Source organism: Cibotium barometz, chromosome 8, assembly GCF_041138505.1.
Source record: "Cibotium barometz isolate CiBa-2024 chromosome 8, ASM4113850v1, whole genome shotgun sequence".
Lineage (NCBI taxonomy): Eukaryota > Viridiplantae > Streptophyta > Polypodiopsida > Cyatheales > Cibotiaceae > Cibotium > Cibotium barometz.
The window spans coordinates 31641489-31660179 of record NC_141053.1 but is presented as its reverse complement, the minus strand read 5'-3'; the positions used below and the strand labels follow the sequence as shown (position 1 = coordinate 31660179).

The 18691-nt window shown below is 40.4% G+C and overlaps 1 protein-coding gene across 1 annotated transcript in view; it reads left to right on the top strand.

Annotated features, from left to right (window-relative positions):
* The first annotated feature begins 7137 nt into the window (after positions 1 to 7137).
* The window catches only part of LOC147636146 (uncharacterized), a 36843-nt gene continuing 25289 nt past the window's right edge, over positions 7138 to 18691 (top strand). Inside the window, exons 1-3 of the mRNA XM_086801594.1 lie at positions 7138 to 7436; positions 9442 to 9534; positions 9827 to 9925. Of these exons, the coding sequence (XP_086657720.1) occupies positions 7224 to 7436; positions 9442 to 9534; positions 9827 to 9925 (405 nt within the window). The 5' untranslated portion in view covers positions 7138 to 7223. The remainder of the gene's footprint in view (positions 7437 to 9441; positions 9535 to 9826; positions 9926 to 18691) is intronic.

Here is an 18691-nt window from a genome sequence, read left to right as displayed (position 1 = left end):
TAGTGGACAGGTTAACTAAAATGGCAAAGTTTATCGCCACGAAGAAAACTGTTAAAACGCTAGAGTTGGCAAAACTCTTTATTGAACATCTCTACAAGCTATATGGCCTGCCCGCAGATATAGTGTCGGATAGAGATAGAAAGTTCAACAGTCATTTTTGGAGGGAAGTCTTCAAAAAGCTGGATACTACTCTGAGTATGAGTACGGCAGATCATCCGGAGTCTGATGGTCAAACTGAAAGAGTTAACCAAATTCTAGAGGATATGTTGCGTTCTTATGTTAGTAAGAAGCAATCTAATTGGGAAGAGTACTTACCCTTACTGGAGTTTGCCTATAACAGCTCCAAACACTCAGCGACTGGATTTACACCATTCATGTTAATGTATGGATTCCAGCCGAGATCTCCAATGGCTGTAGGCCTAGAAAAGGAGAAGATTCAATCTGTCAAGGATTTCCTTGAAGATATGAATGATATGCTCAGAGCCGCACGTGAGAGCATTCGTAGCGCTCAGGATCGCGCTAAAACTTATGCGGATAAAGGACAAAGAAAGGTGACCTTTGCAGAAGGTGACTTTGTATTCCTCAAGGTTCCTGCGCAGTCAGAAACCATGAAAACGGGAAAGTGTGATAAACTTTCTCCGAGATATTGTGGTCCTTTTAAAATCCTTAAAAAGATTGGGGACGTAGCATATAAACTTGAGTTATCGGAGAGTTCTCAAGTCCATCCTGTCTTCCATGTCAGTAAACTGAAGAAATCAGTTCATGGGTTAGAGAACGCAGTTTCTCCAGAGATTTTGGTGGACTTGATAGAGCCACCAAAGATACCACATGAACCTAAAAAGATTCTACAGTATCGTGATAGACAGACCCGACATAAAGTGTACCAGGAGGTACTTGTTAAATGGACAGATAGGGATGAGGAGGTAGCTACCTGGGAACGCCGTAGTGCAATTTCCAAAAGGTTTCCCCAGTTTGTTTTCGAGGACAAAAACTCTTCTTAAGGGGGGGTAATGTCACGTAGGCTGTAATGCCTGTGGACCGACGGCAGGATGGCCATGTCCGGGGTTCAGTGGGAGAGGACGCCCATGCGGAGTCATGGGCGGCCAGGCTAGTGTGGACGGCAGGCCACACACTATATAGCCTGGGGGTTGAGGGGCAATCCTCATTCTTCCTCTATGGCTGGGTGGTGAGCCAGAGGCCGTCCCCTCTCGTGGTAACGCCCGTAGTAGCGGCGTTACGGATATCTAACATATATGAACAATACATAATCCAACATCCAAGATGCAATAATGTTTTCAACCAATATTAATAACCCATGTGTAGTATTAGCATTAAACCAAATACCCAAAAGTAGTACCATTCAATGGTCCTACTCTAACTAATGCCCTTTACAAAAGGCATTACATGTGTATACAACAATAATTACACCAGTGGAGCCTCATAACTAAAAACACCTTGGAAACTTGCAAAACATGAAAAAAAAAGCCCAAAAACTAATATGGCCTTTTTAAACTTATATGGCATTTTTACCCACATCAAATTTTCAAAAAACAATCTATATCCACTCTAAATGTGGCTTAACAAATAGCATATGACATCCCAGCAAATACTGCAATAACCTCACAAAACTATCTCTAGTAAAATCGAGGTTAATTTTAGAGCGATTTTACATGTGTTTTATATATAACCTTTCTCTTTACATGTGTTCTATATATAACCTTCCTCTTACCTAAATCTATCATGGAACTATGTGAATATGAGCACAAAATATGGTGTGCCTTAGTGTAATAGTTTGAAGGCTTATAATTACTAAAAAAAATGTCGAGAAATAGGTCGTGCCAATGCAGTCTGTTTCTGGGTTTTTTTTTACGTGTAAGGCTCTAAAAAAGTCATGGAGGATTATTGCATTTAAAGAGCGGGCCTATTTTGCATCTAATGAGTTGAATATTTGCAAACCATCACTATCTTTAGCATATCCAAGACATACTCTCTGATTAGAAATCTACCCTAGCCGTATGATGTGATTAATGCATTTAAAACTTGGTCATATGATACGATAAATGCATTAGGAATCTACCCTAGCCATAGCAAAGTGAATAGGAAACTCCCCAAGAACACGCCGTGCTTTTTCAATAGTACTAAACTTGGCATACATATCCCGTCAAAGCATTGCCAATAACAATGCAACCTCTGAATAGTAGTCTCAACATGAATTTGAACCTTCTTTGAAAATTGCTCTGATGCTGCTACATGCCTTCAAGATGCAAAAAAAAGGGCACTTGAAGAAATGCCTTTGACATATCCATATCCATTACTGCAATACAAAGCATTCCTAGCAAAGCCTCTTTCAATGGATCCTATCGTTCCACATGCTTCCAAGGAGCTTTGCAACGCATTTAAAAAATGCCTAGAAACCGATGTGGCCTATTTCTGGGCATTTTTTTGTTTCTTCACTAAGGCTCACCGTATTTGGTGCTAATATTCACATAAGATTGGAAAATTGGATCCATCACCATATATGGTGCTCATATTTTGTTCCATCGCTAATTGAAGCCTTGCATTACTTGAAAAAATCCACAGAGACCATGGAACCATGGAATCCATTACATCACATGAAAAAAATGCCCAAAAATAGGTCGCGCCAACGTGGCCTATTTTTGGGCATTTTTTTCTAAGTACAAGCCCTCTATACAATATTTATGCCATGTGCACTTCAAACTCACAATATGCAATACTTATGCCTGCTATACATTCCACGAGTACTTCATTAGCATTCCTTGTGTACCTTGAATCTTATCTAGACATTGAAAAAAAAATTCCTAGAAACAGGCCGCGCCCGAGCGGCCTGTTTTTGGGCATTTTTTTCCATCACTAAGGCTCCGAAAGCTCACATATTTGGTGCTCATATTCATATAGGGTACATATCAAGTGCTCATATTAAGGCTCCAAAAGCACACATTAAGGCTCCACACATATTTTGGCTCAGAAGCACATCAATAAGCCTTGCAACCATCAATAAGGCTCAAAAATTACATTAATAAGGCTCCAAAAGCACATCAATAAGCCTTGCAACCATTACCCTTCATCTTCACAATCTTTGAAAAAAAAGCCCAGAAACAAGCCTATTTTTGGGGCTTTTTTTAATCAAATTATGGGCTCATGAACCCTCTCAAACCACAAGAGCACAACCTTTGAAGCATTGAACCATACACTTGAGAACCTTCTGAGCATAACCATACACTTGAGAACCTTCTGAGCATAACCATTTTCTTTTCAAACTTAGACTCTTCTACCAAATAACCATAGTACACGTATATATCATCAAGACATCTTGGGGTTTTGAATATATTATCAAGACATCGTGGGGTTTTATATGGAAAAAAAAGCCCTAGAAATAGGCTGCGTCGATGTGGCTTTCTAGGGCTTTTTTTATCAAGACATCGTGGGGTTTTATATGGAAAAAAAAGCCCTAGAAATAGGCTGCGTCGATGTGGCTTTCTAGGGCTTTTTTTAAACAAATACGGACTCAGCTCATGAGCCTCTCATAAAATTGATGACCATCCTTGAAACACTTGCAAAGATGACATTTTGTGTCTTCTATATCCAAGTCCAACTAATGCTCAACACATTTAACTAGCATCCTTGCAAACATAACCATGAATCCTTACAAAAACATGGAAAAAATGCCTATAAACATGCCATGCCGACACGGCCTATTTTTGGGCATTTTTCTTTCAAGTTAAGAACCCCATTTTGATAAGGAAAACCTTCATGTACTGTAGTTAACATATCAAGTTAAGCACCCCATTTTGATACTCTACATAGCCTTCATATACACAAGTTCTACACATATCAAGAACATAACCTTCTGGTACACATGTTCTACACATGTAGTTACCAAATCAAGAAAATAACCATAGTCTACACATGTTCTACCCTCTTCAGTAGAGCTAAAGTTCACAATTGCTCTTCTACTCAACCTAAAACAAAGTTCGTTAAAAAAATCTCAAAAAACAAGCCACGGTGGTGCAGCCTGTTTTCTAGAATTTTTTAATGTGTAAAACCCTAAATAGCAGGACTCCAAAACTTGAAAAGAATTTGATTAACTAAAACCCTAAACACTTGGACTTGAAGCCTAGTAAGCATACCTGGGCATTGGCAGCTTCCTCAGATGCATGTTGAGAACCTGTGAGTAGACATTGCTCCTCTAGGGTAGAAGTTGTGAGTAGAACCTCCAAGCGTTCCCTCTGCCTTTGTGCTCAATCTCTCTCACTCCCTTTCACTCACTCCCTCAATCCCTCACTCAGAGAGAATCGTTTTCTCTCTCATGAAACACTTCAAGTGTTATCCTTCTATTAGGTTAGTGTTCCTCGCAACTCTGGGTCCTGTCCATAGCCATATGATCATTTGCCTATATCGAATATGCAAGAGGCTGCGCTCAGATACCAATGAAACCGGACGTGAACCCAAATCAATGGTGGACAAACACTTCAGATGCCAACCAAAGATGTGAAACATAATAGAAATAACGGCTGGCCCCCCGTAGGAACTTCTTTATTGATTGAGAACTTCAATAACACATTATGGATTTTATTTAGTACTGTTAAAATTTCTTTATAATAAATGCTATATAGTATATTTATTGTGTATCTTTTATTATATTAATGTAATTAGTTAATGTAATGCAGTTTATATACTATTTAGTTTATTGTATATACTACACTATTTATTAAATGAAGTTTTTAGTTTCTCTACTATATGGTTTAGTATATAATACATAAACTATTTAATTATATAAGGTTTAGTTTTGTAAATGTTATTAATTTTTTAAAATTTGGTGTTTAGTTTTTATTGTAACATACCCAGCTGATATTATATAGTCATTTACTTCTTCATAGTTATCATAGGATTTGTAAAATATAAAATAATAAAAAATACTCTATAAATTGCTTGATTAATTTGAAAATATTAAAAAATTTGTGTTTTTGTGATGAATTAAGAAAGACAACTGTAATTTTTATATTGAATGGAGAAAACATTACAACTGAAAAGTACATTTATTAATTTAGTTTGATGAAATTGGTGGAACTGGGGAATTGTTAAACAATTAAAGAAATTTGATTTTGAAATATGTAGTACAAACTTGAGAGAAATTTGGAAAAATCAACTAGATTGTTTATATAAAAAACAAGGTTTGGACTTAAAATTTGTGCTGTAATTGTTTAAAATAATATACCTAGTGGAAAAATATTAAAAGTTTTAAAAATAAAAAATATGTTTTTTCTGTGTTAAATGAGAAAGAAACGGTCCCAGTAAGCAAATATAATGTGTCTTCAAAGCTGTCATAATCATTAACGATGACTACTTTGAAGGCACCACTAGGTGTTCATAATTAAAAGAATATTTGGAGATTTGCTATAACTGTTCAGCTGGATATAGAAAATGAGTAGAGATATTTCTAAATTATCCAACGTTAGGGTTAACAATGAATGAGCTGAGCACAAATGAATTAGTAAAAATATTTATTATCTAGCTTTTTTAATAATCAGAATATATGTATAAAAATCAACTATTTAGAAAAAGAATGGATATTTCATTAAAAATCGTTATTTGTTATTAGTGGTAATACAAGGAGTGACTTAGTCTAGTTCAAAAATCAAGGAACCGGGTCGTTGAAACTGCATAGAGTTGAGCTTTCGTTAGTTTGTTGTGTATCGTTTTTCTCCTTCTGTTTGGTGGAACCGTGTAGGATACAATGAGCAGGAATATTACTATGTATGGCTCGAATCCAAGAAAAAAAACTATGCCTGGTCTCTAATGAGAGAATTTTTGAGCTAAAATTATCTACAGCCTGTGGATTATTTTGATCTGGTAGGACTTCCGATTGCATTGAAGTCCCTTTCTCTACGCTCTAAGCATTTGAAATCAGACCCCATTCGGCTGAATACAAGTGAAATGGGTTTTGAGCTTGATGTAGATATGTATCAATTTTATAAGATTTTTATTGATATGGACAAAAATAATGCTAAAAAAGATAATGTTTTAAGCGTGTCAGATGCTGTTAGGGCACTTCCTCTCAATAGCAGTTTGCATGTTGCATTACATAGTGACATCAATATACATAGAGTGGATAAGTTGCCAGCGTCATATGATGGATATGTTGCTTTTGAGTTGTTGCCATCTGGGACAGCTTCTGCAATGTATGGTATGGAATAGAGGCAGGATGGACACTCATGGGTTGAGTACGTAGCATGTAGTTCTTGTTGTTTTGGCGGTGTTGTTCGATTTAATAGGTGCTCTGGCCATTTGCGGTGTGTGAATGTAGATTGTTCTTATTACGCCATGATGCACTTGCATAATGAGACACAATGAAAAGGTCGATTGAAAAGAAGTTGTCCAGAGAGAATGGTTGGTTCAGAGTTTGGTAATATTTCCTACAAACATTATGATCAAATGTTTGAATGTGTGAAAACATGCCTAACTGTTATCTATTACTGTCTTCCAAGAGATCACCAGAATACAAGTAGATGTGCTATACATATGGGTAATCATGCGCATCCTTATAAAGAAGGCATAAGTATATGCATTGGGAAAAATTTGGAAGAGAAGGTGAATAGGAGAGTCGCCCTTAATCCTTTCACTACAACAAAGCAGTTGCAAACAACAGTGGCCCAAGATGTTATATTTGACATGCTAATGAAGGATGAGGCACATGGTTACTCAAATATCAGGGATGATGAGTTTGCACAAATGTTGGAGTATATTACTCCTTTGTCCAATATAAGAAATGCATTAAGAGATGTTTGGAATATGCTAAGCGGGATAAAAATATTTCAGCAAACCGATCTTGAGGCAGTACTTGAACTTAAGAACAAGTGTCGATACCCTTTTGTTCAAAGTGTGCTCTTTCCACAAAAGATGCGCACACAAAGATGAGGGAGGTTAGGTCAAAAGAAGGGGCAATAACCCAGAATCAAGAAGTATAACCTTTGAGACCCGCTCGAGGCGCGTCTAAGCCACTCGTATGTACATTGGTGCAAACTCAAAGGCTTTCTTGTAAGATCCATTCTTGCATGATGCCATAAACTCTCTCAAGATGCTGTAAGGTTTCACAACGTGTATATAGAGCTTTTCAAATGTTACAGAATACCGAATACCTGGACCTTTGTTTTAAGTTTATATATAATTAATAGATCTGAGGCACGAGTGACACGTGATCACAAATGCACACGAGCTTGCGTGCAGCAGCAGAATTGAGAGCTTTCCTGCTGCCCGAGCTCGCCGGCCCTCGTACTATTCTTCCGACAATGGATGATGGGAGCAACCCTGGAAAGAAGCTGAGAGTCCTTTGCCTCCATGGCTTCCGCACCAGTGGCAGCATCCTCCAGCAACAATGTGCCAAATTGGGTTCCCCCATTTTGGACCTCCTTGACATGGTATGTATCCCCTCTGCATTCCTTCAGTCTGATCTCCTTGGCAACTATACGCTGCTTTTACTTTCTCCTCATTTTCATATTTTGGCATATAATTATTCCCTTCATCTTGATCTTTTGGCTGATGATTTATGTTGATCTTTCAGCAAATATTTACTTCCCTTTTTCCTCATCTTAATATTTTCGGCAATTATTTTGTTTTCCTTATTTCGGTCTTTTGGCAGATAAGTAGAATTTTAAACTCTCATTTTTGGGGGGCAAATTCTCCACATTTTGATGTTTCACAAACACGTACTGCCCCTTTTTTCCATATTATTTAATTTTTCACTTTTTGTTTTCTTGGCAGATCTGTACTGCCTTTTTTTAAAATCTTGGCTTATTTTGATCATTTGCCAAATAGATACTCTTTTATTTTGGCATACATCTACTTTTCCCTCTTTGGGCACTCTACACATTGGGCAATTCTATACATGCATGTCATTTTGGCAAATCTACACATTGACTTTTTCTCTTGCTTTGATCTTTGATCAAATTCATATTCCCCTTATGGATCTTTTTTTTTTAATGAATCTTTTACATGCCCTTTTTCGTCTTTTTGATCTATTTTGGAAAAATCTCTGCAGTCCCCATTCCCTCCTACTCCTCTCTTTTCTGATGGTCTCCAGGCTAATCCCTGAGTTAGGCAGTAGATAAACAGTAGGTTTAGGGCACCAGAAGGCATTCTTTTGGACAAGGACCAGGTCGGCCAGGCTTATGAGGTGTTGGCAGCATTTATCCATTTTATTTGTCCAATGGAATTGGCTGACTAGCAGTCGGCCTGTACGAATAGTTTCCAAGAGCCTGTAAAAGGCAATTCATTGTTCATTTGTAGGGCATTTGACCCTCCTTGGGGCAGGTCAAGAGGTAAGGACTTAGATTACCCTTTGGGAATTTCAAAGGCTACAGATTTTGTACAATCATATTGACAGCTTTTGTACTATATAATATATTGAAAATACAACTCTCTCCTCTCTCTTCTCTCTCTGTCTTTGTTGGTGATTTGCATCAAGCTTCCTATTCAGTTACTTAGGGCTAAAAGAAGACATTGAGAGCTTCCACGCATGTGACATTGGTATCAAAGCATTAGGCTCAGTGCTGAAGGTGTCCCAGGAAGGTGCACAGGTCCAAGGAGGGTAGAAATCCCTTGGGGCTGGTGGGTGTCAGCAAAACCCAAGGGAATGGCAGCCTTGAGGGTCGGATGCCATTTGGGGCATACCAAGGAAGGCTCAGGTTGCCAGGAAGGAAGGATGACACCATGAGGAGACAAAGGAAAGATGAGAGTCATGCAAGGTCAAAGGTTGGAATCCCATCTTCAAGTTTAGCAGGAGGGGATGCCATGTGCACACATGGACATGGATGGTCTCCATGCTAATCCTTGAGTTAGGCAGCAAATAAACAGTAGGTTTAGGGCACTAGAAAGCATTCTTTTGGACAAGGACCAGGTCGTCTAGGCTTATGAGGTGTTGGCCAACCAACAGTCGGCTAGTAGGAATAGCTTCTGCTGGTCGGCCAGTAGGAATAGCTTCCACAAGCCTAGAAAAGGCAAGTCATTGTTCATTTGTAGGGTATTTGACCCTCCCTAGGGTAGGTCAAGAGGTGAGGACTTTTAAGGTTTTTGATTACCCTTTTGGATGGCCAAAGGCCACATATTTTGTACAATCATATTGACAGCTTTTGCACTATATAATATACTAAAAATATATCTTTGTGTGTGTGTGTGTGTCTTTGTTGGTGATTCGCATCAAGGTTCCTATTCAGTTACCTAGGGCTGAAAGAAGACCCACAAAGCTTACGCGCATGTACATCTTCTTTTCTTTATTTGGGATCTTTTACATGCCCTTTTGCATCTGTTGTTATGGCAAAATCATTGCACCCCCCCTCCCCCGGGCGCGGTGCGCCCCCCTTTTCCCCGCTTTTCTGATATTTTGACAAATTTACACCTGTACTTTGATGCATTGTATTCTGGCAGACATTTCTTGATGGTCCAAGGCCATGTGGAGGACCTTCCATGGTGGAAGGATATTACCCGCCTCCCTATTATGAATGGTATTTGCCCAATAAGGTGATTGTTACCTTAATTTCCCACTCTCTATGATTAATTCTCTTTTTGTTTCGGGTGCGTTATGTATTTAAATCTCAGGTTTTGAACTCAACCCCCCTTGTGGCAGCATGATTTTATGGCCACTCAGATGAGCCCCCCAACCACCCCCCCCCCCCCCCCCCCTCCTTCCCTGCCCAAAACCCTTCTTCCCCTCGGGAATTGTTTGCTTCTTAAACTTTGTCAATGTGTTCAGTTATTAAGTTATTAAGTTAGTTTTAGCTAATTTTTGTGTCGAATGTTTGGCATGGTGCAGTCTTATACAGAACTTGTAGGCCTTGAGGATTGTTTGGTCTTTCTCTACAACTATATTGATCAACATGGACCTTTTGATGGTTTTATGGGTTTTTCTCAGGTAAGTTTTATTTTTTTCAGATTTCTGGTTTAAATGTGCTGGTCTTCAAGCCCCTGACAAGTATGAAGAATTTGAGCATGTCAGAGGTTCTTGTTTTTCATTGTCTTGATTATGGATTTGACTGGAGCTTCCGATCTTTCAGCATTGTATTGGACTTCACGATTTTCAAATCACATGCTCTTTGCAATGTTGGTGGCTAATTTTTGTCAGATAAAATCAGATGTTAGATGCACACACGCTCACGGCATATACATATACATATACATGTATATGTAAATGTAATGTACGCATACATATACATACTTGCACACACACACACCTACATGTAAATGTAATGCACACATACATACATACACAGATACATACTTGCACACACACCTACATATATATACATCCATACATTGTGAGACTACTAAGTACTGTGAGAGTGCTAATACAGTGAGGTGCACCGGAAGCCTTGCAAACATGATCACACACAAGTAGAACTAACCTAATTCCTCTATTACATACAGTAAAAGAATGTTCAACTGATAGTTTAAAATATAAAGGATGATCAAACTGGTGTTCTCAGCCCAAGGTGTAGATGAGCGCTGCTGTTCAGGGGCTGCTAGATACTTCTCCTTGCTCTTCCAGTTGCCGGTGGACTCACTTCTTGAAGAGGCTTGAGTGCAGATTACTTGATGAATACATATACATACACTATACAAGTGCACACACACTATAAGTATGCACACGCACACATATGTATGCACATTATATGTATGCACACGCACACATATATATGTATGTACGCGCATACATACTTATACAGATACTTACATGTATACATATATGTATATATGTATACGTATTGTCACCATTTGGCCACCTAACTGGTCCACCCGTGCTTTCTCATTATGTATGTACATTATACATTGGACTGGCGTCCATCGCAGTTGCATATGCCGGGGATTGATGCCACTCATGTGATACTGTGGACTTGGCTTTCTGTTGGGACTTGTGCCTGTGTGTACATGCCTGGAAATGCTTGGAGGATTGGTGTTCCATTGGGTTTGGTACCTCGTGTACTTTCCTGGAGCACGACTATTTTGGTATAGTCTCATGAACGGGAATTGTCCATGCTAATGCTGCATTGCAGAGCATCTTTGTGTGCTTGCTTGCAATTGAATTTGCATGTTGTTTTCATGCTTGCTTGATTAAAGTGTAGTTTCGGATAAGGGGACGTCCGCTCGTGAACTGTGCGTGTGAAACTGTCTGTTGACATGGTTATGTGGCATGTGACAGGTGGTAAGTATTGGTTATAAACCTAGCACCTAGTCTTAGGAATTAGCACTAATTTATAAGTGAGTGTGTACATACTTCATTAAGTTTTGGGTGACCAAAACTGACTTATAAGTTATGAATAGCCTTGTGTTCGCACACACTGATGTCCCGAGGTGAACAAAACTCAATGCCCACTGTCACCATTTGGCTGGCCATTTGGCCCATCTCCATTTCTAGTGCCACTTCTATGGCCTGTCACTCTATAGAGCAGCTAAATTTGTGCCATGTTCACATGAGGCCAGGCTGGTGTCTCATGTGAAGGGCCAGTTATTTTGTGTCACATGGATGGGATCTAGTTTCGTGCCACCCGTGTGTGACCAGGATTGTGTCATATGGATGGGAGCTTGTATTGGGCCACCCGTGTTTGGCTAGGACAGTATCTTGTCCATGGGACTTTCACTCCATGGAAGGAACTGTGTTTGTAACGCCTTTTGCCTATGGGATTGTCACTCCATAGGAAGACCAGGGTTTTCGCATTCTGTCGCATCAAATTTGTGCCCGACCAGAATGTCTTGTACAAGTTTCATGAAAGGGAGATTTTGTCCATTACATGTGCACGTGCATCTATCTTTGTATGGTGGATTTGTTTTCGTGTGACTTGTTTTCGTGTGATTGCCTGTTATGTCATGTCAGTGCACTGGACAAGGACGCTCTCTAGTGTATCGTGGATGTGCCTATTTGCTGACGCGTTGGTGTGGCATGTAAACAGGTGGTAAGTATTCTTTTTAACCCATTTTCTAAGGTTGTAATTTTTAAATTATGATAAGCCTTGTATTTATAAGGCTATGTGTTCACATTCATTAAAACTATTAGCCATGGGTAATAATAAGTGTGGGTGTCCAAAATTCATTTAAAGAAAGTCGTGTACTTGCAATGAAGATCACACACGTAAATATACTGAACGGGAGCCACAGAGAGGAAGGCGTGGAGGAAGGAACCTTTGCCAAATTTCTCTCTTTTCGCAGTCGAAGCGAATCTCTCTCCTCTCTCACTCGACATATTGAAGCACCCGGCGACTCTTTCTCATTTCACCCGGTGGACTGAAATGGAAGCACCGAACACACACTCTCTCTCCTCCAGCAGAAACAGGGCTCCGTTGGCTCTTCCGCTCTCTGGACTGATATAGCAGTACATGCCTTATACGCTGCTGGTACCTGCTCCATACATCGTGTACCTGCACAGCCTGTACTTGCCCTATGTAATCTTATTATTGCTCCGTACAACATGTACCTGTCCCATATCAATTCAAACTTGTACTACACAACCGTACCCGCCTTGTACATGCCGTACATGACCCTAAACAGCTTGTGTCTGATCTGTACGCGCCTCTGGGCTATACCATACAACTCCACGTGGAATGGCAATCGACTCATATAGCAACACCAGGTTTTTTCTTCTCTTGTTCAAGATTTCTGTGCATGTAAATTCTCTCCACTCTGTTTTGCAGAGTTTTCTTGCAAATGTTCTTTCTCTGTGTAAGATGCAGCGGAAGTCTTCGTATTGGAGGATCCTGTCACACAAATGCTCTCACCGTCTTCTGTATCCTGAGTTTCACGAGTGTAGCAATCCACTTTAATACTTCAAACTTTAGAGAGATATGAGAGAGAGAGAGATGAGAACTGTACACCGTATGGGGTCCTGAACTACCCACTGAAGGGCCCCCTATCCCGTTACCGAGATAGTATTTGCTTTATTATCTTTAAAGAGACTGATGGTGTGATTGACGATAAGCCAAACGCAAGACCTATGAAGACCAAGTGTTGGGCTGAACTCCAATCTCGAGCCTATGCACTCTTCCAAATGGTATGAGGGAGGGATGCAAAGCTAGGGCTGAGAGAGGGGTTGTTTCGGACTGTTCTAGACTGTATATGAATGCTGTAAATGAATGTAAATGCTGCGTTTTACCTTCACCAAGTGGCTGGAGCAAAACGATGAATGGATGAATGTTGAAAACTATATGGATGCAGAAAACGCAAGGTTGAATGCCGAACTGATACGTTTTACTGATGTAGATGGCTGAATGCTCATGCGTTTGAGGCTTCTACTGCTGTAGCAGGAAAATGCTGAGATGAGGAGGCTGAAACTGCAATTGCTTGGCTCCTTGTGCTGAAGATGCTAAGCGCCTAAATGCTCCTTGGCTGAATATGAATGAATGATGGAATGATTATGCAAGGGCTGTATTTATATGGGCTGAATGAGCCAGTCGGCTGGCTACAGAGCTGGCCGATTGCTCATGTCCATAAATAATGTATAAATGCTGTGAACAATGCTGAAAATAATGGAAAAAATATCAGAAAAATCCTAGATAAATACTGGATGCTATCTGGGGTTCTTGCAATGGTCTAGATGCTATGCATGAATGATGTGCAATATGCAAGATGCTTTCTGATGCAAACCCTAAGGTATCTACTGACTGTATATGCATGAATGCGTCTCTCTAAGTGGGTTAAGGGACTTAGACTGACTATGGCTGAGAATGACCTATGTAGTTCGTGCCTGACTTATCCTGGACTGAGGATTACAATGGGGTCACGGCATACGACAAATATCATCCTGAATGGAACTAATACTGTACAAATGTTGCACTGATGATGATGATGAGCGAGTTTGTCACCATGCACTACGGTGCAGAGTGCATGTGACACTCTCTTCCTTCTAGTGGATCTCTTGAGAATGCAAGAGCCAGGGTGCTAGAGGTCGGGACAAAAGACCAGTATTGAAGTTGGGAGTGCCTCTTTGGAAGAACCGGCCATTCTGTCATCGTAGTTGAGCACTTTGCCAGGTGTTAGTACGGGAATGGCTATTCGTGCACGGTCCCGGAACACTAGTTTCGTGCAAATGCTTAATCCACGAAAGGTGAGGATTGCTCGACATTGGTCTTCATCAACGGAATTCTTCATTAACATATACACTATTTTGGTATTTATTTTCACTCCATGTTTTGGACAAATTGGCTCTCCGGCCCGTGAAACTTGTAATCATCAAATACTCCAAGAAATACATATTGTATTGAGGGGGGGATGGCTCTTTCCGGCCTCAGTGGCGGTGTCAAGTTGTACATTGTCATTTTTTGATTTGTGGATGCTTATGTCATTATTATCAAGGTTAAGTGATCTAAGTTTGTGCATTTGTTTTCCGATTGTGGTTGGTCTCCCGTGGGGAGCACTTGCATTGGTATTAGAGCCCGGTTGTCTCTCTTTCTCAAGAGGAGACACGGTGCTTTGAAATCAGAAGAAATCACATACACTCGATCCAATGGACAACCAAGGCAATCCTTTGAAAGTGCCAAATTCAAGGGATCAATCAAGTGCTTCACGAGATTCTGATGCATTGCAGGGAAGGCCCAAGGCTCTTGAGAGGGTTTAAGTAATGTCGGGACAAGGGTAGGACTAGGGGGAGTTTGGCTGTTTAAGGGAGTCCGGACTAGTGTCGACGACTAGGGCTACAGTTACCCGGCTAGGGTTCCTATATCCGGCGGTTGGGTGGAGAGTTGCTTTATTCTCTTCCTCGGTGCGACTTAAGATCAAAATATCATTAAGAAATACTACAACGAATTGACCAAGATCCGGGTGTAAGACGCTATCCATAAGTGTCATAAACGTACCTGGAGCATTAGTTAGACCAAATGGCATAACTAAAAACTCGTAATGTCCAAATCTGGTACGAAAAGCTGTCTTAGGCACATCCTTCATGCGGATGCGAACTTGCTGATAGCCGAATCTTAAGTCAATCTTGCATTGCAGGGAAGGCCCAAGCCTCTTGAGAGGGTTTAAGTAATGTCGGGACAAGGGTAGGACTAGGGGGAGTTTGGCTGTTCAAGGGAGTCTGGACTAGTGTCGATAACCAGGGCTAGAGTTACCCGGCTAGGGTTCCTATATCCGGCGGTTGGGTGGAGAGTTGCTTTATTCTCTTCCTCGGTGCGACTTAAGATCAAAATATCATTAAGAAATACTACAACGAATTGACCAAGATCCGGGTGTAAGATGCTATCCATAAGTGTCATAAACGTAGCTGGAGCATTAGTTAGACCAAATTGCATAACCAAAAACTCGTAATGTCCAAATCTTGTACGAAAAACTGTCTTAGGCACATCCTTCATGCGGATGCGAACTTGATGATAGCCGAATCTTAAGTCAATCTTGCTAAAGTATCGTGTACCTTGCAATTGATCAAAAGCTCATCAATTGGCGATAACGGATGCTTATTTTTTATCGTGATTGCATTCAAACCACGATAGTCCCTGCATAAATGCATAGAGCCATCTTTTTTCTTTACCAATAAAATTGGTAATGTCCATGGCGAATTGCTAGGCCTAGTGAAGCTCCTGGTGAGGTAGTTAGCAAGCTAACGCTCTACCTCACGGGCTTCACTAGCGCTAAGTCTATATGGAGGCTTGCAGATTGGTTTAGTATCCTTGAGCACTTCAAAGACATGTTGAACATTGCGCTCAGGGGGCAAATCGGACGGCAAGTCACTTGGAAACATATCATGAAATTCAAGCAAAAGACTTTGCAAAGAATTAGAAACTTGTTGAGTGAGCTTAGGAATAATTTGAGTTTGTTCATTATTATGCATAGCACTAACGTGTTGTTCACATATGACAGAATTGAGAGATTTAATACTCAAACTGTCACATGCACTGTGCACTGTAGTGCATGGTGACAAGATGGCTCATCATCAGTGCAACACTATACAGCAGTAGAACCCTTTAGGATTTGATATTTATCGTATGCCGTGACCCCATTGTAATCCTCAGTCCAGGATATGTCAGGCACGAGCTACATGGGTCAGTCCTCAACCTTGAGAGTCAGTTAGTGAGTCAGTCGAAGTCCCTTAACCCACTTGGAGAGAATCATTCATGCATATAGATGTCATAGAAGCCTTAGAGTTTGCATCAAGACATGTGTGTATTCTTGCACAACATTCATCCCATATGCATTTAAGCCATTTAGAACATTGCAGAAGCCTTAGAAGTTTATATGGTATTTTTTCCATGTTTTATAGTATTTATTTATTATTTTTCCAATGTCAGGCACGAGCTACGTAGGTCATTCCTCAGCCTTAGAGAGTCAATCAGTCAAAGTCCCTTAACCCACTAGGAAAGAATCATTCATGCATATAGATGTCATAGAAGCCTTAGAGTTTGCATCAAGACATGTGTGCATTCTTGCATAGCATTCATCCCATATGCATTTAAGCCATCTAGAACATTGCAGAAGCCTCAAAAGTTTATATGGTATTTTTTCCATGTTTCATAGTATTTATTTATTATTTTTTCAGCATTTAATACTATCATTGCTTTATTTATCCATGTAGCAAGTCGTGTAGCACTTTATGCTACAGTTGGCCAGCATTAGTTGCCAACCGACCAGCCCTTGTTCATATAAATAGCCTTCACTTGTATTCATACCTCATCTATCTCAGCAATCAGCACTAAGCTCATCAACGATTCAGCATGCAGTCCATAGATCCCATCTATCTTCAACGTTTTGGAGCAAGGTTTACATCCTACAGCCCTAGGAGCATCATAGCTTGAGCATTCTGCCCTCCATCATCAAAACGCAGCAGTATTCAGCATTCAGCCTTTAGAGAACCTTGCGTTTTCTGCATACAAACAGTTTTCAGCATTCATCTCTTCATCGTTTTGCTACAGCCATCCGTTGAAGGTAAAACGCACGCATTCATTCATTTACAGCATTCATACATAGCCTAGAAACAGTCCCAAACAGCCCATATCTCAGCCTTACATTTGCAGCCTTCTTACATTCCATTCGGAAGAGTGCATAGGCTTGAGATCGGTCATCAGCCGTGTAAGTTCAGCCCGACTCTTGGTCTTTCAGAGATCTTGCGTTTGGCTTTTCTACAATCCAAAGTTAGTCCAAAGTCATTCTCTTCAAAGTTCAAAGTAATAAAAGCAAATACTCCTAGCAATAGGAGGGGGCCGTTTAGTGGGTAATTCGGGACCCAATCTGGTGTATAGTTCTATATATCTCTCTCTAAATCTCTGAAAGTTTGAAGTGATAAAAGTGGATTGCTAAACTTGCAAAACTTAGGATAAAAGAAGGTGGTGTGAGACTTGTGTGACAGGATCCTTAATTACGAATACTTCTGCTACATGTTACAGGTGGTGTAACTTGGTTGAACACAATGCTAATCAATACACTTACATACTAAGATTTGATGGACACTTGCTGAAATACAAGAAGTAATTTGCTGAATTGACAAGAGACACACTATGAGCCAGAATGGCTGACCTCTCCCTCAAATAAAGTATATTGATTTTGGGAGAATCAAGTACATAGTGTTATGGGCATTTATGACCAGATTTCCATACCAATACATATGAATACAGTATTGCAAACAAGTGGTTGTCGATGTAGACTTGCAATCCACACTACCCTCTCAAGTGCCCATGTTCCCTACCATCTGCTCTCTATTGTTCCACCAACACATGGTAGCAACAATCTGCAAGAGAGCACGTAGGACAAGAGAACACTACACAAGGTATGTCATCTTGTAATCCGGTTCCTCCCTCCTGCTACTTGCTTCCATATTTAAGCATTAAAGCTTACCAATTGCAAGTAGAGTCGATGACAATGGAAGTCTTCGTGATGGAAGTCCTTGGAGTGATGGAAGTCCTTGGAGTGATGAGAGCTTCGATTTGTCGCATTTCTTTGTGACAAAAGTCTTCAAGAGGATGAAGGGAACCTTGGGAAAGCTTCCCCTATGGTTCAACTTGAGAAAGGAGGGCTGAAATTAGGGTTTCAACAAAAGACCAAAAATTACAGCAATAAAGAGAGCTGTTTTGCTGAATCTCTGTAATTGGGAGTGTGTAGGAGAGTGATTAGCATCCAGAAACACTCTTGGAAGCTTGAGAAACACCTTAGCAAGCTTGGAAATGGAGTTGGGAAGGAGATAGTGTAGAAAATGCAGCCCAACAGTCCTCATGAAAACGAGGCGCCAATCTCTAGAGAGAGGAGGAGAAGTGAGGTGGTGAGTTGTCCAGTGTAGGTGGCAGGCAGGTGCTTTGTGGAGCAAGCGAGAGTGGACACATGGCTGGTTACTCTCTTTGTACAAAGGGGATAAGGTCTGGGCAGTGGACGTTGGGTTATGTCCACCTCGGGACATCAGTGTGTGTGAACACCGAGCTGGTCATAATTTATAAGTGAGTTTTGGTCACCCAAAACTTAATGAAGTGTGTACACACTCACTTATAAATTGGTGCTAACTCCTAAGGCTAGGTTTATGACTAATACTTACCACCTGTCACATGCCACATAACCATGTCAGCAGACAGTTTCACACGCACGTTTCACGGGCGGGCGTCTTCTAACCCGGAACTACACATTGGTCAAGCAAGCATGAAAACAACATGCAATTTCAATTGCAAGCAAGCACATAAAGATGCTATGTAATGCAGCATTGGTATGGACAATCCCCGTT